At 56.3% G+C, this 21465-nt stretch overlaps 2 protein-coding genes across 5 annotated transcripts in view; both read left to right on the plus strand.

Annotated features, from left to right (window-relative positions):
* Nucleotides 1-976: 976 nt before the first annotated feature.
* Nucleotides 977-11348, plus strand: SLC29A3 (solute carrier family 29 member 3). Of its 4 annotated transcripts, none has more exons than XM_063406297.1 (6): nucleotides 977-1047; nucleotides 1966-2226; nucleotides 5102-5184; nucleotides 6973-7199; nucleotides 8104-8266; nucleotides 8814-11348. In XM_063406297.1, exons 2-6 carry the CDS (start codon nucleotides 1978-1980, stop codon nucleotides 9481-9483), a joined length of 1392 nt encoding a protein of 463 aa, XP_063262367.1. In that variant the 5' UTR covers nucleotides 977-1047; nucleotides 1966-1977; the 3' UTR covers nucleotides 9484-11348. The 4 variants fall into 4 exon arrangements, with proteins under 4 accessions (XP_063262367.1, XP_063262369.1, XP_063262370.1 ...); XM_063406299.1 differs by lacking the exon at nucleotides 977-1047 and adding an exon at nucleotides 1048-1150; XM_063406300.1 differs by lacking the exon at nucleotides 977-1047 and adding an exon at nucleotides 1183-1316.
* An 8460-nt stretch (nucleotides 11349-19808) lies between these two features.
* CDH23 (cadherin related 23) overlaps nucleotides 19809-21465 on the plus strand; it is a 184452-nt gene continuing 182795 nt past the window's right edge. Inside the window, exon 1 of the mRNA XM_063406303.1 lies at nucleotides 19809-19846. The gene's annotated coding sequence lies outside the window, so the exon portion shown is untranslated. The remainder of the gene's footprint in view (nucleotides 19847-21465) is intronic.

Here is a 21465-nt window from a genome sequence, read left to right on the forward strand (position 1 = left end):
AGAGAATGCTCCCCCTTCCCCAGCCTCCCATCTTCAGGAGGTGGTGCTTTGGTGACTTCTGACAAAAATCAATCCCAGGCAAAAGCTTTTACAACTGCTGTGTGGTAAGCCAGGCTGTGATCAACACTGATTTTCATAGAATCATGGAACGATTTGGGTTAGAAGGGAGTCCTTTAGGATCATCTTGTTGCTCCACTGTGCCCTGGGCAGGGACACCTTCCAGTAGACCGGGGTGCTCAGAGGCTCATCCAGCTTGGGTTTGGACACTTCCAGGGAGGACACGGCCACAGCTTCTCTGGCCAGGGCCTCCCCACCCTCACAGGGAAGAATTTCCTCCCAATATCCCATCTAACCCCACCCTCTCGCAGTGGGAAGCCATTCCCTGTGTCCTGTCACTCCAGGCTCTTGTCCCCAGTCCCTCTCCAGCTCTTCTGGAGCCCCTTTAGGCACCGGAAGGCTCCATACAGGGGGTTTCCAGCCCCCGGAGCTGCTCCGGAGCCTCCTCTGGGCTCGCTCCAGCAGCTCCACGCCCTCCCTGTGCTGGGGATGCCGGAGCTGCCCGCAGGTACAGGAGCGCTCCCACCGGAGCGGGGCGGAACTGGGGGCGGGGGCGCGGCCGAGGGGCGTGGCCAGCACGGAGGGGGCGTGGCCAGCACGGAGGGGGCGTGACCAGACAGCACCGTTCAGCCTTCCCTGCGTGGGCGTGGTCAATCTTGTGTGGGAGTGGCCAGGCTGTGCAGACAACATTGTCCTGGGCGGGCGTGGTCAACACGGCGGGGGCGTGGTCAGGCTGTACATCCAGTCTTTTCCTGTGTGGGCGTGGTCAAGCACTATGGGGGCGTGGCCAGGCTGTACTGCCAGCCTTGTCTTGGGTGGGCGTGGTCAAGCACTATGGGGGCGTGGCCAGGCTGTACTGCCGGCATTTTCCTGCGTGGGCAATCCCGAAGGGGGCGTGGCGTTCGGGGTGAGTGGGCGTGGCCTGTCCATTAAAGACGGGCGGGGCGGGGCCGGGGCCCTGAGGCGGCGGCGGGGCCGGGCTGGAGCCCGGTGAGTGCTGCTCTGGCGGGCCGGGCCGGGCGGAGGGGGCACGCGTGGGTACAGTGGGAGGCTGCAGGGAGGGAGGCGGCGCTCCCCGCTCCTGAAATTCCCGGTTTGTTTGCAAAATCCGCGGTTTCCGGCATTTCCGCCTGCCCCGCGCCCTGCCCGGCCCCTGTGGGCGGGGGTTTCTCCGGCGCTGCCCGGGGTGGGCTCCGAGGCTCCCGGCCCGGCCGCGGTGGGTCCCGTCGCCCCTGGCCGGCCTCCTGCGGCGGTCGCGGGTGGGTTTCCTGCTCCACGCGCTGCCGTGTGCCTTCGTGAGTCATTTCGCACAGCCGGGTGGCGTCGCGTTGGGTTTGGGAGCCGCTCCGCCAAGCCCGGGTGATGCTGTAGTAGTTTACAAGCCGTTTCCGAAAGCCCGGCGGTGTTACTACGAGTTTACACCTTGCTCTGCCGAGCCCGACGGCGCTGTTGGTTTGGCAGCTCTTGGTTTGTTTTTTGTTTTTTTGGAGCCTGACATGAGCTAAGCGAGGTTTCTTACTCCTACAAGTCCAAGGGGAGAGGTTAATTATTAATTATGGACGGAAATATGGGTGGAATCTGCTGAGTCTCAGTCCTTTTACCCATGCCTTTCTGTCCCTGGCTCACTCCTCCAGGGCTGCTTGAGGCCCTGGCACAGATGCCCAGAGCAGCTGTGGCTGCCCCTGGATCCCTGGAAGTGTCCCAGGCCAGGTTGGACAGGGCTTGGAGCAGCCTGGGACAGTGGAAGGTGTCCCGCCCATGGCAGGAGGGTTGGAGTGAGGTGGGCTTCAAGGTCCATTCCAACCCACCCTGTGATTCCATGGTTTGCTGGGGCCCAAAGGGCGATGGAGGCACAGCTTGTGAGCAGCCCTTTGGAGCCCCGGTGTGACAGTATCCTTATTTTCCCAGCGTGCCAGCACGATGCTCCCGGCAGCCGGCAGCTTTCCCGCGGACCAGGAGCCGCTGCTGGAGGACCCTGTGGGGAGCAGGTACAGCCGGCAGAAGCCAGAGGACCGCTGGCATGGGGCCTACGTTATATTTTTCCTCCTGGGCATCGGGTCCCTCCTGCCCTGGAATTTCTTCATCACGGCCAAACACTACTGGAGGTACAAGCTGCAGAACTGCTCGGATGAGCCAGGCCCGGCGGGGCAGGCGGCCTCAGACCTGAGGGTGAGTGCTGCTTTCGGGACAGAAAAAATGACTTGTTCTCTTTCCTAACTTGCTCATCTTCCCCCTCCACTTCCCCAGAAGGTAAATGAACATCCTCCAGGGTCTCACCTGCTGCAAACCAGAGGGAAAGGTCTATTAGGTATTTATTTACAGATAGCTGCGGGGAAGATGCTTCAAATCAGTTTGTGGTCTGCCTTTTACCTGTATTCAGACTGCTGACTGTTAAGGTGCATCGAAAAAAATAGGCCTTAATCTTTCCCAGTGCAATTTCTACAGTGCAGGCTGTCTTTGTGGTGGTCTTTTTTGTGTCCTTCATGATCTGGCAGGTGTGCCACGAGTATCTCCTTGCAGTGATCAACATCTGGCTTGTGGCATATGGAGCGAGCCTCTTGTCATGGGGTGATGGATGGGAGAGCCTTGGGGTAGCAGGTTAATGGCCTCTCCCTGTCCCCAGAAAGGCTGCTTTCTCTTGCTCCTCCTGCCACAGCAGGACTATTTCCCTGAGCCTCCCTGACAAAGCTGTGGGTTTGTTTCTTTGTGGCTGGAAAAGGTGATGGGGAGATGAGGCTGCATCACATCCTCCTCCCGTGGCAGAGCTTGTTCAGGTGGTTTGGGCACTTTTTGTTTTTATATAAACACAGGGCCAGGTGTGACGCCCGTGTTTCCCCTCAGATTTCTCACCCCAGTACACCCACAGCTCTTTTAATTTTCATAGTTGCCAAGTGCCAGCTGCTGTTTTGATGGGGAGGAAGGGAAGTGCTTATACCAGGATGCTACAGGTGTGCTGCTGTAAAGCAAGAAACTGAATTAAACTGATGGTGCCCCAGCTCCTGCACTGCCTGAAGACCAAAATTACCTGTGTCAGTGCTAGGGAAGGTGCTCAGAGAGGGGTGAAAGGTGCTGTGTCACCACATGGTGTGGTGTTTCCTCATATTTCCTGCATCCCACATGTTCCTCACTGCCTCTACATCACACTGCTCCTCTTGGAAAAAGCTGGGTTTAAGTGAAGAGTGTCACAGTAGGTGTTTGCTTGCACAGCTGTGCTCCTGGCTGGATCAGCCATTTCTTTGCTGGAAAGGTGTTTCTCGTCCTGTGTGGCCGTGGAGCGATGGTTTTTCCTTTCTCCAAGGAAAAGCTACATGGCTGTTCCGTGGCGGTCGTGTGTGATCAACACTATTCCAGCCAGCCCAGTTTGTGCCCTGCTGCTGCAGCAGGAGGCTTTACCTGCACACGGAGCTGGGAGGATGCACCTCTGACTGACAGCCTGTGCCTGGCTCCAGCCTTTTCGCTGCTGCTAATTTCATGCCCCGTGCTCAGTAACACTCCAGTGCCTTCAGCCACCGTCACAGGCCTGGATTCCTCCCCCAGCCTGGCAGGAGCCCAGCTGCCAGGTCTGGGCTGGAGCAGAATAGAAACTACTTTGCAAAAGCACCCTGTGTCCAATTTGCCACCATGATGCTTTCTTCTTGGTTTGGGGCTTTTTAAGGCATGGTGGCACGTGTTTGAAGTGAAAATGGGGTTAAACACTTCCACGATGTGCTCAGCTCCGTGGCTGAGGGATGACACCTTCCCCCATTGGGCCTGGATGTGGGAGGAAGGTGTCAGGTTTGCTTTGATGTTTGTTTTAAGGGCTCAGCAGAAAGGGAGAAGAGCTAGGTATATCCTGCAGTGCCAAAAATGAAAGCACATCTGTGAAGGGTGGGAATATCCAAGGAGGGAGAAGAGTTGCCACTGGAGATGGATTAAAACCTAACAAGCAGGAGAGACGGGTATGGAACCTGATATTTTCCACTGGTCCAGGCATGGATTAAATTTGCCACCCACCATTCTGCTGCTGCATTAAAAATGTGATGCAAGGGCTCTGAAGTACTTGCCCAATTCTCTTCTCGCTGCTGGTGTGAGCCCATTTGCTGGGAATGAATGAATATTTCCCTGGGATGCTCAAAACTCAGCATCTCTGCTGGGTTACTCTGAGTGCACTTCTGCTTGGAGCGAGCAAAGCATTAGAAAGTCATTTTTCCTCACCAGAGGCAGAAGCAAGTTAACTTGGAAGTTTATTTAGTATCCCCAGGACAGTTTGGAGGTCTGTTTTAAGTAGGTGGGTAAATAAGCTGGAGTTTTAGCAGCCAGCTTTGCATTTTGCTTTGTCTTTTTTCCTGTGATTCATCGAGTGGCCACAGAGCTTTGAGCCTCCTGCTTGGCTGAGCTGATGCCATAAGCACAGGCATTTAAGTCTCTGCCTATCTGGACCCTCTAGGAGTGATTATTAGATTTCCTGTTGCTTCCAGTGAAGCTCCTGATAGGGAAGAAGAGACAAACGTGCTTGTAAACTGATTAAAAATGATGCAAAGCCATAAAAAATAATGAACTGTGCAGAGAAAACCTGCCAAGTGCCTTCTCCTGGTTGGACATGATGAGACCCCATCTTTGTAGCTGGATGAGTGCAGGAAATGAAAACCTGTTGTGATAGAGGTGGATATGTAGGTCATTCTCCCCTTTGTGTGCATCATCCTACCTGCTGGCTGAGATTCCTGCAGCAAAAAAATGGGATTAAGCCCCTTGATGGGAGGAGAGGGAGCAGGCACGCTTTAATGGTGCACAGCACCATGGCAGCTATTTCTTTCACTGTTTATTTTTTTCCTTCTGAATTTATGTCCCTGATTTCGTGAAATAGTCCAGGGCTACGGGAGGGTGAATCCCAGAATTCCCATTGCCCTGAGCAGTTTGCAACATGGGCTACAATATAACAAGGTGGATGCCTACACCAGAACTCCCTGTTGTGTCATATTCAAGACCTGAAATTCATGTGTTGTTCCCCCCTACAACGTTTTTTACTTTGTTTTGAGGTTTTGTTGTTTGTTTTTTTTCCTGGCAGGACTATTTTGAGAGCTACATCTCCATTGCTTCCACAGTGCCCTCAGTGCTGTGCCTGATTGGAAACTTCTTGCTTGTTAACAAGTAGGTGTTGCTCTGATCCCAAGTGTCTGAGGCACATTTCTCCCTGGCTTTGCTCTTTTCTTCTTTCCAGTTTCCCAGCTCAGGCTGCCCTTCCCTCAGGGGGAGACCATGGGGCATCCTGAGCTCCCTGTGCAGCCAAAATTCCCCTCCTTGCTCCTGCCTGAGCTGAGTTGAAGTGGGAGAAGCACCTTCCTCCCCAAGTGCCTGCAGTTGGCTTGAGTAAATAAATTCCTAATGAATTCCTTGTTGAATTGCTTGGACACTGTCTCCCCCAGCACACTCGTGGAAAAGCTGGCAGCCCACGGCTGGGACAGGAGCGCTCTGTGCTGGCTTCAGAACTGCCTGCATGGCCGGGCCCAGAGCGTGGTGCTGAAGGTGCTGCATGCAGCTGGCAGCCAGGCACCAGGGCTGTTCCTCAGGGCTCTGTGCTGGGGCCAGCTCTGTTCACTGTTTTCATTCGTGACATGGAGGAGGGGACTGAGTCTTTCATCAGGAAATTTGCAGACAACACTAAGCTGGGAGCGTGGGTGGATCTGTTGGAATGTAGGGGGGCTCTGCAGAGAGACCTGGAATGGTTGGATGGATGGGCAGAGTCCCAGAGGATGAAGCTGAATAAGTGCAAGTGCCCAGTGCTGCATTTTGGCCACCAGAACCCCCTGCAGTGCTCTAGGCTGGGGACGGTGTGGCTGGACAGTGCCCCTGCAGAAAGGGCCCTGGGGGTGCTGGTGGCAGCAGCTGAACACGAGGCAGCAGTGTGCCCTGGTGTGCCCTGGTGGCCAAGAAGGCCAAGGGCTCCTGGCCTGCATCAGGAATGGTGTGGCCAGCAGGAGCAGGGAGGTCATTCTGGCCCTGTCCTGGGCACTGGGGTGGTCACAGCTTGAGGGCTGCTCTGGGCCCCTGAGTTTAGGAAGGACCTTGAGAGGCTTTAGGGTGTTCAGAGGAGGGCAAGGAGGCTGGGGAGGGGCTTGGAACACAAGGCCTGTGAGGAAGGACTGAGGGAGCTGGGCTTGTTTAGCCTGAGGAAAAGGAGACTCAGAGGTGAACTTATCACTCTTTACAACTCCCTGAAAGGTGGCTGTGTCAGGTGAGGGTCAGTCTCTTTCTTCAGGCAGCAACTGACAGAAGAGAGGACACAGTCTCAAGGTGCACCAAGGGAAATCTAGGTTGGATGTTAGGAAAAAGCCTTTTACATAAGCGGTGATAAAGTACTGGAATGGTGTGCCCAAGGAGGTGGTGGAGTCACCATCCCTGAATGTGTTTAAAAGTAGACTGGATGTGGCACTCGGTGCCATGGTTTGGCTGAGGTGTTAGGGCTGGGTTGGACTTGATGATCTTGAAGGTCTCTTCCAACCTAGTGATTCTGTGTAAAACAGTCTTCCCTCTTAAAAATACCTTTATTGTCATCAGGGCACTGGTCAACAAAAGCCAAACTCATCCAGGTAGGAGCAACACACTGGGCCCTAGTCTTACCAGCCCTTGAACTGGGATAAGAACTGGACCAGCTGCACCTTGTTGCAAGCTTGGCTTAAATCCCAAACAGCCTCATGCCTTCATTTGTACCCTGCCTTATCTCACATCAATCTCCTGCATGCTTGCAGGCATGGGTTTGCGTGCCTAATCTGCAGATTCCAGCTCCCTGCCTCTCTCCCTTGCCTCACTGCTTCCTCATCTCCTCCCACCTCTCTTTATTTTCTTTGCCCCTTCTGCCAGCACAGGAGTTGTCGTCCCATGTTGAACCTTCACGTCGCGGTTTGACACGCAGGAGTGACTCCATCCCCTTGTCCCCAGGGTTCCTGCCAGTGCCCGGATCCTGTCCTCCCTCTTTGTCATGCTGGCTGTTTTCCTGGTGATCACGGTGCTGGTGAAGGTGGACACCTCTGCCTGGACCACGCGTTTCTTCGCCCTCACCGTTGGCTGCGTGGCCGTGGTCAGCAGTGCCTCCACCATCTTCTCCAGCAGCATCTTCGGCCTGAGCAGCTGCTTCCCCATGAGGAACCTGCAGGCTCTGATCTCAGGTTGGGTGTTCCCCCTGGGATCGTGCTCTTGGACTTTCCCTGCTCGGCTCCGTGGTTTTCTGTCTCCTGCCTCTGGGGTTTTGTCATGTGGGGTTTGTTTCAGAAGCTTAACTTTGCCCTAATGGTAAAGGGAAGTTGCCGAAGGAGAAACTCGCTGGGTCACGTGAGCTTTGCTTTCTGTAAATAGCCATAAACTGACCCTGGAGAGTTGCTGGGTGCAGGGTTCAGGAGGGAAGGGGATGACATTCCCCTGCCATGCCATTTCCAGAGAGGGATCTGCAGCTTTGCCTTGTCTCCTCCTTTCTGATCAGCACTTCCATGAGAGTTGGGAGCAGTGAGTGATGAGCTCCCTGGAGCTTTGATAACATTATAAATGTGCTGTGGAATGGTTGACAAACCAAGAGGAGAAGCGGCAAAAGAATCAGGATGGTGAATTTTTCCTGGGGCCAAGACAGGAGTGTTTTAATGAGTTTATCTCAGAGAAGGAAAGCACCACGTCCCTGAGATGGCATTCCTGCTGCCGGTGGCTTGAATTCCCATCTGGGGGAGTGCAGAAGAGAGGTTGATTATACAAGTGCTGGTGGAAAGCCAGGTTTAGGCTTTGGAAAAGGTTTGGACTTTTTCTGCAGGAGTGGGGACCTGCGAGCCCAGCAGGTCGGGTCCCACCCTGAGCCCTGTGTGGTGTTGGAAGGGGGTGCAGGATGGCACCTGGGCTGTGGTGCAGCCACACAAACACCCGAGGTGTGGAAATGGAGGGGAGGTGGTTTGTGCAGCTGCACCCTGAGCCGGGCTGGGGCTGAGCGTGTGGGGCAGGGCCTGAGCTGTGTCCCCTGGGGGTGCCAGAAGAGGCGCTCCCCCTTTTTTCTCTGTCCCCCACTGTGCCCACCTGTGTTCCCCCACGCAGGCCAGGCCATGGGTGGCACCATCAGTGCCGTGGCCTCTGTGATAGACCTGGCGGCGGCGGCCGACGTCACCGACAGCGCCCTGGCCTATTTCCTCACTGCCGACATCTTCATCGTCATCTGCATCATGGTGTACCTGCTGCTGCCCAGGCTGGAGTACTCCAGGTGCGTGCCAGCCTGCCAGGGGCAGCCCGTGGAGGGCTGGCACTGGGATTGCTGGGGGATCCACGGGGTGCTCGGGGTCCCTGCCCTGTCAGCGCCGCCAGCAGCGCTTCCCCTTTCACCCAAACCACAGGCTGAAACTGGGCCCCTGCCGAGTTTCTGCCAAGCTTTCCCAGGGCCGCTGCTGCTGGCGCTCCCAAAATGCCTGGAGTCAGCAGAGAGCCCTAATGTGGAGGCAGGCAGCCAGGAGTGTCCCCATATCCTGTCTGCCGTTTGGATGTGTGTGACCCACAGGTCTGGTTGGTGCTTGCAGCCCCCCAGAGCCCCCTGCAGTGCCTGCGTGCAGTAGGGTCCCTCTGTGACCACTGAGGGTGCAGAGGTGGGAGGGGATGTGGGTCTGCAAGGGTCACCTCTCTGTACAAGGTGGGAGCTGGAGGTGTGGTGGAGTTGCTGGGTGCAGCAGGCATACCTGTGTCTCCAGCTTCTCTCCTGTCCTCTCTCCAAATCTCAGTTGCATTTCCCCTGTGCTTCCCTCTGTCTCTTTCTCCAGGTATTACCTGAGCATCCAGAAGGAGAACCCCTCTCTTGTCACCGTGCCCCCTGACAGCTCCGTGGAGGACGAGGCAGGGCCAGGAGGCACCACGAATTCCTCCTACCTCACAAGAAGCGCTGGCATTCCCCCACTCCGCCCCATCCTGCAGAAGACCGCCCTCCTCGGCTTCTGCCTCTTCTACGTCTTCTTCATCTCCATCATCATCTTCCCTTCGCTGTCCTCCAGCATCGAGTCTGTCAGCAAATCCTCGGGAAGCCTGTGGAGCACCAAGTACTTCACCCCGCTCACGTGTTTCCTCCTGTACAACTTTGCTGACTGGTGCGGGAGGCAGGTCACTGCCTGGATCCAGGTGCCCGGCCCCAAGAGCAAACTGCTGCCTGCCCTTGTCCTCCTCAGAACCATCTTCCTCCCTCTCTTCATCCTCAGCAACTACCAGCCCCGGGCTCACATCCGGACCGTGCTATTCAACCGGGACATCTACCCCGTGGTGTTCACGGCGCTGCTGGGGCTCAGCAACGGCTACCTGGGCACGCTGGTCATGGTCTACGGCCCCAAGATCGTGCCAAAAGAGCTGGCTGAGGCAGCAGGGGTGCTGATGACGTTCTACCTCGTGCTGGGGCTGGCGCTGGGCTCTGCCTGTGCTGTTTTCGTGGTGCACCTCGTGTAGAGGCGCAGCCGGAGGAGGAGGATGCCCTCGGTTTGTGGTGCTGCTGTTGGGCATTTAGGGTTTGGGTTTTTTCCCCAAAAAAGTCAGGTATCCTGTGGCTTTGAGGCAGGCTGCCTGTCTTGGGAGGGGGGTAGCTGCATCCAGGGGGGATGCAGAGGGAAAGTCTCCCTTCTGGGAAGGGACATCCCCTGTGCTTGGGAGGGTTCTGTCAGACATTGTCACTCCCCAGTTTAATGGAGCGGGGACCAAACAGCCTCAGGGAGCTCAGGGACACAGGGATACCATCCCTTACCTGTATGCCAGTGGTTTTAAGCTGACCCCAGGGCTTTTGGGGACACCTGCCATGCTGTTACGAGTTCAGCCCTTCAGGGATTGGGCGGTCTTTGATGGGGATCACCCCTCACCGAGCTGTGATGGTGGTGTTGAACTAAAAGGGATTTGAGCCCTGGAACATCTTCCCACAACTTAAGTGGTGAGTAGCAGCTGCCCCAGGGATCAGTGCACAGTTTTGGACAGATTTCATACAATCACTGCACAAAATAATAGTATATATATATATATAAGGGAAACTGCTCCACTTGAAATTTTGCTTGCTTTAATTTTTCCACGTAAAATTGAATTGAGGGATCATCTACCTCCTAGCAAGGTGCCACTGATGTTGGGGACTATTCCCTGGCCAAGCTGAGAGGAGTTTTTTTCCTGCTGTGACTGTGGTGTGACCCTCAAGGGAAGTGAAATGCTGGGTGGGCCTAACCTGAGGTTCTTAAGGTGTCTTCAGTCTGCTTTCAGAGAGCTCTGTGAAAGCCAGGGAGAGGTATGAGAGGGGCTCTGGTGTGAGGTTCACAGCAGAAATCTGCTTAATTCATGTAGACAGGCACCATATGGCCTCCAGATGTTTTCAGAGGGGTGAGCTACTGTGACACCCAAAAATATGGCCCACCCAAAGACAACTGGCTTTTAAAGCCATTTAAACTCCCATATGCCAGCACAGCCTGGACTAAATCCGATTATTGTATTTATTTTCTCAAATTGGCTGGATTTATGGTCTACAAGAAGTGAACTCATAAGCAAGGGTGTAATGGCAGAGCTTGGCACTGCAGTGATGCCTCAGAGATGTTGTGTGTGGAAATTAATTCCTTTAAGACCTGGTTAGGAGCAGATCCTCCATTGCTGGGATGCTCTCTCAGCACCTCCTGCTTGCCCACGTAGTGGTGGAGCTGCAGGATGTGGGGCTCTGCTGGGAGAACAGCAGGGTCCATGGTGCTTGGTGCCATCTGGGCGTGGTGGACACTGGGTTTTTTACATAAATCCTTTGGAGTGTTTCGTTTGGGCCCCTTGGCAACACACACAGCTTTGCTTTACAGCTGATTTTTATTTCAACATAAAATCCAGACACAAGGGCAAAATATGTTGGGTGTGCAGTAGTGAGGAGCAGCTTTATGGAATGTGTGGGCTTTTAATCCTGCCCCTTTGGTGGCTTTGGAGCCCTTTGGCCTCTGGCACTTGGCCAGGGACTGCCTTGACCCAGCTGAAGGCGCACCCAGGGTCTGAGGGTCGGGGTGCTGGGAGCCCCTGCTGGGGGTCAGTGCTCCCAGCGCCTCCCTGGTGCTGCAATAATGCACCAGTTGGTCAAAAAGCCCAACCCAACTTGGAGTTGGCAACCAGAAGGTCCCTCTGTGGCCTTGGGTGGGCCTGTTTTAACCTGTGCATTTCCCCCCAGTCCAAGGAATGATGAGATGTGGGTTGGTTTTTTACTGCTTTGCATCTCTGATCCTCCTCTGCGTGTTACAGACCAAATTCTTCTGGAGGGAGAACTTAATCATCTGGTACCGCTGCTAATAAAGATAATTCTTGATCCTGTGCAACTGCTGGTGTCTGGAATGATTTCTTTTGGAGATGCACTGATGCATGCAGTTTTAGCTTGCATTTTTCCTTCTGGTCATCCTTCTCTCCCAGCTTGGATTGTAAACTCAGAGAAATCCCTGGCAAGGGCTGGGTGGGGGAGCCCTGAGCCCACTGCTTGGAGAGCACAGTTATTCCAGTGGAATATCCCCAAATGACTTGCAGGTAGGAGTGGAGAGCATTCCTGTGGCAGGGGGGAGTGAGCAAAAAGGGGATTTATCCTTCGGGTTTGGTGGCATGCAGCTTAGGAAGGTCAGTAAATGAGAGGGAAAAATCCAAACAGATGCAAATCGGGCATAAGGCAGGGAATGCTGGTGGGAATGCCATGACAGGGGGGTGGATGCTGCCAGGTCTCTGAGCCATGAGCTGTGGGTGATCCCCCTGCAAAAGGAGAGGGATAATTTATAGGGAATTGCATGTGACGGCAGGGAGGCAATTACAGTGCCTGGGAGAAGCCACAGCTGCTGCTCGGCGTGGGCCATACCGAGGAGCTCCAGGTGAGGAAAAGCAGGATGAGGAGGGGAATGGTGGTGGGGAGGAGGAATGAAGGCTGCTGGATCTGGGATGCACCAAAGTGCAGCTACATCCTGTGCCTGGGTGGGCTGAGTTGGTGTCCCTGCCCCTGGCAGGGGTTTGGAGCTGATGATCAGCACAGCCCCTTCCAACCCAAACTTATTCTGTGATCCTGTGATAAATGCACCTTTGACAACAAAAGCAGCCATGGAGCCCAGCTCCCAGGCCTGGAATGATGCTCTAGCCAGGAGCACTGCAGGGATCCAAACCTACTCCATGACATTTAGCTGGGATGTTACTCTGCCTTTGAGTTCTCCAAGAGCTTTACAAGAAGGAGTTGCTCCCCAGAACTGGGGTACTTGAGTACCACCTGGGGGTGGGCAGGGCTGGAGCTGGGCTGGGTCCTTGTGTCCTCCTCACCTGCCTAAAATTGCATCCCCAGGTTTTGTTTTTGTGATTCCACCATGCCAGGGTTGTTTTCCCATCTCCTGGCCAAGGAAGGCGGGTGTTGATCCGGCTGGCACGGGAAGGGACACGTGCTTTCCACAGGCCTTGGCCCCCTCTCCTCTGTGGGTGTGAAAAGAGGCATTGCAGGATTCCTGAGGGTGAGCCCAGCATGTGAAATGGAGTCAAAGACACAAATCCCTGCGTGGTGCCCAGCGCTGCTGGCACCATGACCCAGGGTTTGAAGAGTCCCAGTCCTGCCGGGCCTGGCAGCCTGGCACAGAGAGGATTCTGTGCCTGCCCCACGCTGCCTTTCCAGCAGCCTTTGGAGTCAAATCCAACTGGCCAAGGGGGAAAGAAAGCTGGGAGCTGGCAAAGCAGCAGCAGCAAAAGCAGCAGGGTGCAAGGGAGAAGGAGAGGAAGGGATGGAAGGGCACAAAGTGGAGGAGATGCATCTGCTGCAGCTTCTGCTCAAGGGAAACCAACTGAGTCTGTACCTGACCTGGTTTTGTCACCTCTCACCTCTCTGGTACCAGCTCCCCCTCCCTGCTTCAGAGCTGGACCAGCTTAAGGGTTGGTATTGGGGGCTTTGAAGCAAACAAATGCTGGAGAAGGAGAAGGAGTTCTTGTGATGGAGCTATACTCACCTCACAGCAGTCACAAGTGATTGTCCCTCTTTCTCTCTGAGCTCCAAAGCCTTGTCCGGGCTGTCTTCCCTCAGTGGAGTGCCCAAGGGGCAGGAATGCTGCCCCCTCTCCATCTGTGGCACCAGCCTTTGCATTGCAGAGGCTTTGGGAAACACCTCTGAAATGCTCTTTAAGGCCCCTTCCAACCTAAACCATTCTCTGATTCCATGAAGCATCACTGAGGGCCTTGGGAAGGACCACCATCCTCAGCAGATGAGCTGAGCTGATCCTGCCCCTCCACGGGTGCCCCAGAGGAAAAAAAACAAACCTTGGCTTTGAAACCTTGCCAGCCAGCTGCAGGCTTGCCCGGCTGCTGTTCTCCTTTTACATGTTTTATGGAGTAATTTGTACTATATTTACACAGCAGTGATAAACAGTTTTTAAAATGGAAGCAAAGAAAATGCTGCTGGATGAATTGTTACAAAAAAGCCCTGTTTTGCCATTCCAGCAGGGGGAAAAAAGGGATAAAAATCACCATCCTAGGGACATGCTGTTCATCAGATCTGGGTATTTTTTCCCTTGATTTGTGTGCCTAATGTGAGCAGAAGAAGTCGCAGATGCATGCTGAATTCTGCAGGGAACATATGCATGCATTTAAATCATTTACAGCATTTACTGGTGCAATTGTAAAGCACATTATTTTTCTGCATTTGTAATTAGGCTCCAAACAGATGGTGAAGGACTGCAGCTCCTGATTAGACAGGCTTGTGCTCTGTTGGACGGCGCTGCGAGAACAAACTGAGATGAGAAACTTTTCCTCCTAATTTATCACGCCAGGGCGGGGGAGTGCGGGAGCTGGGGCTGCCTGAGGGTGAATTCCAGCGTGCCCGGAGCAGAGCTGTGCCAGCCATGCCCTTGCCACCCCCAGAGCCGTGCCAGCCATGCCCCTGCCATCCCCTCCCGCTGATGGACGGGGCTCCCGGACCCCTTTCCCATCTCCTCTTCCCTGCCGGATTTTGTGACTCCGCCTCGCCGCGCAGCTCGGGACACCCGGCAGGGCGGGATGGAGGGTCTGCTGTGACAAAAGCCTTGGAAATGAAGCAGGGGCTGGGAGGTGAGAAGGGTTTTTAAAGCACGAGCAGGGCTGGGGGCTGTGTCGGAGGAGCGATCCCACCCGCCCGGTCTCGGCTCTGCTCTTTTCGCCACCCTGGGCTGGGCGAGCTGGGCAGAGCCTTCCTCCTCTCCTGGGAACAACCTTGAACCTCAAACAGCACCACGGGCTCTTTGCTGCTCCCTCGCACTCCCCTCCTCCCAGCAGTTCCCCTTGCTGCTGTCACCCCGCTGTCCCTGCTCACATGGGGGACAATTTACCCCGTGTCATTTGCCCTTCCTCCTGCAGCTCCTTATTTTCCTTATTTATGTCACAAAGGTGTGCACCTGATCAAAGTGGGTTAAACCGATCAAAGAGGCGACTGCAAGAGCCGAGCAAGGCAGAGGAGGAGCGCGATGCCAGCCTGGGAGCCACGGGGCTGGGCGAGCAGCGCAGGAGCCCCCCACGTTCCCTTGAGGCAGCAGCGTGACCAAAGTGACTTCGTGTCCCCTCCGCTGGCCTCCCCAGGCTGTGCAGATGGGCCACCACCTTCCCTTGGGTTTTTATCTCTGAGTTTGCAGCGGGGTTGGACACAGGCGTGCCCCAGGCTGGCCGGGAGGGGGCTCATTCCCCCGGGATGGGGCTCATCCCCCCCGGGATGGGGCTCATCCCCCCCGGGATGGGGCTCATCCCCCCGGGAGGGAGCTCATCCCCCCGGGAGGGGGCTCATCCCCCCGGGAGGGAGCTCATCCCCCCGGGATGGGGCTCATCCCCACCGGGAGGGGGCTCATTCCCCCAGGAGGGGGCTCATCCCCCCCGGGAGGGGGCTCATTCCCCCGGGATGGGGCTCATCCCCCCGGGAGGGAGCTCAACCCCCCCGGGATGGGACTCATCCCCCCGGGAGGGGGCTCATTCCCCCGGGAGGGAGCTCATCCCCCCGGGATGGGGCTCATCCCCCCCGGGAGGGAGCTCATCCCCCCGGGATGGGGCTCATCCCCCCCGGGATGGGGCTCATCCCCCCCGGGATGGGGCTCATCCCCCCGGGAGGGAGCTCATCCCCCCGGGAGGGGGCTCATCCCCACCGGGAGGGGGCTCATTCCCCCAGGAGGGGGCTCATCCCCCCCGGGAGGGGGCTCATTCCCCCGGGATGGGGCTCATCCCCCCGGGAGGGGGCTCACCCCCCCGGGATGGGGCTCATCCCCACCGGGAGGGGGCTCATCCCCCCGGGAGGGGGCTCATCCCCCCCGGGATGGGGCTCATCCCCCCGGGATGGGGCTCATCCCCACCGGGAGGGGGCTCATCCTCCCGGGAGGGGGCTCATCCCCCCGGGAGGGGGCTCACCCCCCCGGGATGGGGCTCATCCCCACCGGGAGGGGGCTCATCCTCCCGGGAGGGGGCTCATCCCCCCGGGAGGGGGCTCATCCCCCCGGGAGGGGGCTCATCCCCCGGGCACAGCCCCCCGGTGCTCCCGAGCCCACACGGGAACCGGCAGCTCCAGGAGCACCCTGCAGGGAAGGCGGCCCAGGGGACAGGGGACAGGGGACACGGCTGGGGTGTGTGTGTCTCTGTGCCTGTTCATGGATGCTCTGTGCCTGTAGATGGCACCTTCTCCTCTGCTGAGGAAGAGGGAATGAACCGAGGGGAAGGGAAAAACCCGAGCTGGTGAGGAAGGGCTCAGAGGTGGGAGGAAGGTGCTTCGAGTATGTGGTGAATTGACTCGGGGTGGTCCCACAGCTGTCCCCTCTCACTGCCCCAGGTCACCTGGATCATCACCGAACCCTCTCCAAGTTTACTAACATTGCCCATCACTAGGAAATCGCAAGGGATTTCCTGAGGGAAGGGTGCTTCCAGCTGCACAGAGTGCTGCTCCACAGGGGGTTTTTTACCCTCATTAACCCATTGTGGATCTCACAAGCCCAGCCTGGGGCTGCAGGGTGCTCTCGGTGCCCCCGGCGTGGGGCAGGTCCTGCTGCCTCCACCTTGGGCTGCACAGGGAACAGTTCTGCAAGCAGGCTGCTGTGGGGTCTGCAGAGGGCAGAGCCTCGGGGCTTCAGCCATGCCCTGCAAGGCTTTTTGGGGCTCACCAAAATCACCCTGATGCTTCTTGCCTTGTGTTATCACCACAGGAATGCTTGGTCCGGGGGTAGCTCACCTGGACCCACCTGTAAACACAAGCTGGAGGATCCCTAAGGAATTCCCACAGAATTAGGTCTGTGCTACAAAGGTGAGCTCAGTTTCTGCCCCTTCTGCTGTCTCCAGAGGATCACCTTACAAAGGTGCAGTTTGAAACCCAGTACTTCTGTATTTCTAAAGGAAAAAACAAGATAAAACAAAAACCCAGCTGCTCTTTCAGTGCTTTTTTTCTTCGGGGGGAGAATTCCAGCAATCCCTTAACTTTGCTTGGCTTTCTCACCAGCCTCCTTCACTCATAAATTCCTAAATGAACAGCAGGATTCTAATATTGGCCCTAAAATTCTGAGTGAAATGGACCTGGAAATTAATTTCACACCGGAAAAGCCAGCTCACTGTCAGCCACAGCACAGGTGGTCGAAAAGAAAACTCTAGGATGGCTCCACAAATTAATTGTGTGGCTCGGATGAGAGGGTAGCAGGCAGGGAGCTGCCTCCCTCACGCCACCATCCCAACCTACACTGCCCCAGGGGTGCTGGAAAGCTGAGGGACAGGGAGGATACACCACACCACCTGGGGCTTGTGGTTTGGGGGGGAGAAATTCATCATGTTTCCCCCTCAAAATAAAGTGGAAGCATGGGGCATGGGCTGCTTTTTCCTGAGCGTGAAAATGGCCTTGCACTTTTACACAGGTCTTATTTACTGGGGGAAAAAAACAAACATATAAACAAAAAACAACAAGAAAAGGGAGGGTAGTTTGGGGAAGCACTTGCAGGGACCCTTGTGGGAGACTCCTGGGGAAAAGGAGGCGTGAAGAAATGATTGATAGCACAATATTGCAGGGGCTGGTTGTCAGGCAGCGACATCCACACAGACCCTGGAGCCCGCGGCAGAACGTGGTCCGTGGCCAGCAGAGATAATTCAGAACCTTAGCAGGGCAGGGCTCTGCACGTGTCCGTGTTTTACCTGCTCTCCGTGTGATATTTCATCTGTTTAGAGACAAATGGCAATCTCTGCTCTCGCAGAGGAAGGCAGGCAGAACAGTGAGGGGAGCTGGATGCGGGAATGTTCCGTGGCTGGGTGGAAAATGAGAGGGGGAGAAGCCCTGCAGTACAATTTCAAGGTTGAGTGAGTGGTGCCAGGAGGCTGTGAAAGGCTCTGCTGAGCTGCTCTGTGCTCACAGGCAGGATGGAGAAGGGAGGTCATGGGATCTGCCTCCAAAAAATCAGATTTCCCTGTAATGGGTCTGTGGAGAAAGGCTGGGATAGCAGGGAGGTTACCCCAGCCCTGCTGTGGGGTTGGTGTTAGTTACCATCCCAGCAGCAACCAGGAGCATCTCTCTGCTCACAAAGCATCACTTTCTTTTACTGCCTTCTTTTCCCAGCTCTGAGCCTGTGGAAAGGCACATCTCCCACGGGCTGGGTCTCGGAGTACCACAGATTTCTCCAACAGGAGCTTGGGAACACCAGCTCAGCGTGAGCTGCTTTGAGGCCTGCACGCAGCTATTGCTGTCCCTGCCTGATTTAAACAGACCCTGACAGGGAGGTACAGATCACAAGATACTGAATTCCTGCGTGTTTTGTGAACCTAGGCACTGAAATCCCCCCAGCCCTCCCTCTCCTCCTCGATGGGAAGGGCTGCAGCCTGTATTCCATCAGGAATGGACTGGGAGCCCAGGCCAGGAGGAACTCGGCCTTGTTAGAGCTGACTTATGTAAAGCAGGTGACACATCTCCAAACCAGTCAGGATGTGAGCAGAAATCCACGGTGTGAAGCCAAGGCACAGGAACCTGGCAGAGGAGAGGTGTGCTCCTGTTTAAATAGAAACCCTGACCTGAATTCATCAGGAGAGGCCGTAAGTGAGACATCACCTGTGCAAAGTCAGAGCAGCTACAGGCACCCAGGCCTGAGACGGGTCTTCACCCCTGGTTTTGCTGTGGTTCCTCCCTGGTTTTGTCATTTCTTCCCCTCATTATCTCCCTGACTTTGTGGACGTGGCTGGGATGAGCACGGCGTGAGGAGCCTGGCTGTGTGCACGCTGCTGTGTGATGATGAAGGGGGCAAGGTAGGGATGAAGACTCCAGCAGAGACAAACCTCCCAGAGCAGGCTCATCAGGGTGCTCAGAGCCCCAGACAGGTAATAACACCTGCACCCTTTGCACTCCTGGTGACCCCCAAGGTCGGTGCCAGCTACCTGGATTCCTTAACAAACCTGACACAGCCTAGGTGTGATGTGAGGCAATTACCTGCCAGCACCCTAATTAGCTGCACAGAGCTCTTTGCACTCACCTGTTTGCCAGGGACCTTGGGTTTTAGCCCCAGAGCACTGCAGGTATGCCAGGGCTGGCTCTGGGGTGCCAAGTGCCTGCAGTTGGGGCAGGTTTGGTGGGGGAATCCCCCATCCCCAGGGAGCACCAGGAGCAGACCTGTGCCCAATTCCAGCCAATCAGCCCCGGAGCTGTGCTAATGGCATCATCAGAAGAAGCTGCTCAAGAGAGGCAAAGGCTTAATTACCCCCTCCTGCTGGTGCAGGGGCATTTGCCTGCTGGTGCCCCAGGACGAGGGCTGTGAGGTGAGTGCAGGGAAGGGTTCCCACATCCCTGGAAGCTGCCTGCACAGGGCTTGGGACACCCTGGTCCGGTGGAAAGTGTCCCTGGCCATGGCAGGGGGATGGAAAGAGAGGCTTTTTGGTGTCCTATCCAAACCATTCTGGGATTCTGAGGCAAGGCTCCAGAGTGGGCTTTAACAGCACAAACTGCACTTAATTTGCGTTTTAATCAAAACTGGCCGTGATGGGCTTGGGTGTATGGCAAAGCCCCACGTGGTGGTGGGAGGCCGGTGTGAGCAGCAGGGCAGGACCCAAAGCCCTGCCCCTTCCCGGGATCCGGGAACAGGGAGTCACCCCCTCGGTGTGAGGGTCGGTGTCACCGCAGGTGGCTATTCATGGCTTTGTTGCTTCCACTGCGGCACGAAACGGGGTGAAGCAGGGGCATTTGGCCCTTGTCCCAAAAGCTGCTCCTAGGGAGGTCCTGGGCTGGAGGCAGGGATGTCCTGCCAGGCTCAGGAGCGGCAGGGATGAAGGGTCTGGTGGGAATTGTGTGTGGGCAGCACGGCAGGCACAGCCCGGTGGGGAGCGATGCTCCGGGAGAGCAGCTGGGCAGGAAGATCCGTGCGGCTCTGCCGTGCCCGGATCGCTTTCCCGCTCATCTATGATTTATTTACGTGCTCCGGGCCCTGCCAGCTGCTCCGCGCACGGGTCACAGGAATAACAACATTAACAAAAAAGAAAAAAGAGAATTAAACCCCCAGAGGTGGAGTTAAACTTTCAGCAACCAGCGCCCGCTCGGGCTGAAGTTGGATTTGAGCAGGCGGCTGCTGCCTCGGGGGAGAAGCCCGGGATTTGGGGAGCGAGCCGGGGATTTGGGGTGGCTGGGAGTCCCCAGGGAGGGGTCAGGAGGGAGGGGGAGGTGGAGCCGGCGCTGAAATCCCGGGTACCTGGGCGAGGGGCGCTGCGCCGCCCGCGTCAGTGCCTCCCGCGCTCCTTCCCCTTCCCTCCCCTTCCTCCTCCTCCTCCTCCCGCGGCTCACGCGGCTCGCAGGGCGGCGGGGGGGGCATGGGGGGGTCGCCGCTGACACCGGGCTCCGAGACATCCACCGCAGGTAATGCCCCGCCGCTCTCCCTCGTGGGTTCGTCCATTCGGGGGCACTGGGATGTGGGGCCGAGGGATGCGCGGGCATCGCCCCCTCCTCTTCCCTTCGCGCCGGGTGCCCCTTCCCAAACCTTCTTGGCTTGCTGTCCCCGGGCGGAGGTGTTGTTCTGGGGGCCGAGCCTTGCTGTTATTGTTATTATTTTGGGCGGGGGGGCTCTCTCGGCTCGGCGCTGGGAGAGGGGCAGCCCAACCTTTCTCCCTTTTCCCCAAAAACATCCCCAGGAATGTGCGCTGGTGCCCGCGGTCCTGCCCCCGAGGGAGCGGGCGCGCTGCCCCCTCCTGCCCCCATCCCCGGCTCCAATTTGGAGTTCGGGCCGCTGAGAAAGCTGCGAAGTTTCTGGGAAAAGCCGGGGCTGAACTTCTTCCCAGACGTGGGAATGCCGCGCCGCAGCCGCGCGTGGGGGCTGAGCCGCAGTGGCAGCGGTGGGATTTTTAAATCCCCTCCAAACGTGGTTTAAAAGGGAGGACGGCGTTTCGGCATGCCAAACCTGCCCTGAGCGCTTTGAGAAAACACTTTGTTTTAGGTTATTCTTTCCCCTCTGATTCTTTGCTTGTTACCGCTTCCCTCCGCCTCCCCCCAAAACCGGCAGCCCCTCTTTTCTTTAAATCCATCTTCTGACCACCTTGCCGGCCACTATCGCTTCCCCAAGCCGCCACTTCTAGCCCTCAGCGTTTTCCAGGAGGGGAGGGATGCTGGACCGGGACATTTCCTGCGCTGATGTGTTTTCTTTGTTGCTGGTTTGGGGTTTTTCCCGAAGAAGCCGCGTCTGGCAGCAGATTTTCCTGGGTTAGAAGGGCCGGCAGAGCTCGCTGTGCTGGGCTGCACGCAACAAGCCTGGGATCTTCCCGGTGCGTCCTGCGGGAGCCTGGGATGCTTCGTGCACGTGGGATAGAGCTGGTGCATTGAGAGGTTTTAATTGGGTTTTGGGGTTTTTTTTGGAGAGGTGGGAGCCGGGGATAAATCATTCCCATGGGATGCTCGCACTTGTGAAAATCCAGGTGGTTGTTTCAGCAGAGCGAATTTTACCTTTGTCTCTCCTTCCCCCTGTCCTGGGGAAGGAGGGGAGGAGAATTTGCTGTGCAGTTCCATTTTCCTTCACTGCTCCCTCCCCTCACCCCGGCACAAAGCTTTCTTGTTTCCCAAGGAGTCGGGTCATGAAAAATACAATGTTAAAGACCAGCTTGCATCCCCACACCGTCTTTGTGGGAAACTGTAAAAAATAATGTTATCCCTTCTTTTTAATTTTTTTTTGGTGATAAGTGAGAGCAACAATGTTTGGAAGAGGTGGGACCCGTGGAGCTTGGCTGGCTGCTGTGGCTGAGCTTGGGGACGGCCCCCCCAGCCCCTGTCCCTTTTCTCAGGAGCATCACCTGGGTGCAGCGGGGGGGAGGCAGCACCAGAACCATTCCTGCTGCCCAGCTGCAATAAAGGGCCCTGCAATCCTCTCCTGAGCACAACCTGAGCAGCTGGGGGTGAAAGGAGCTCTTAAAAAAGGATTCAGTGTGTGAAGTTTCTTAGGTGTTCTGTGCAGATGGTCTGGAGCACAGATTATTTTTAAATTTAAGAAG

The sequence above is a fragment of the Prinia subflava genome, chromosome 9 (genome assembly GCF_021018805.1).
Source record: "Prinia subflava isolate CZ2003 ecotype Zambia chromosome 9, Cam_Psub_1.2, whole genome shotgun sequence".
NCBI lineage: Eukaryota > Metazoa > Chordata > Aves > Passeriformes > Cisticolidae > Prinia > Prinia subflava.

Coding starts and splice junctions, on each gene's coding strand:
- SLC29A3 (XM_063406297.1), top strand. CDS start 1,978: ATGCTCCCGGCAGCCGGCAGCTTTCCCGCGGACCAGGAGCCGCTGCTG. Junction 5,185..6,972: donor AACTTCTTGCTTGTTAACAA/GTAGGTGTTGCT, acceptor CCTTGTCCCCAG/GGTTCCTGCCAGTGCCCGGA. Junction 8,267..8,813: donor CCCAGGCTGGAGTACTCCAG/GTGCGTGCCAGC, acceptor CTCTTTCTCCAG/GTATTACCTGAGCATCCAGA.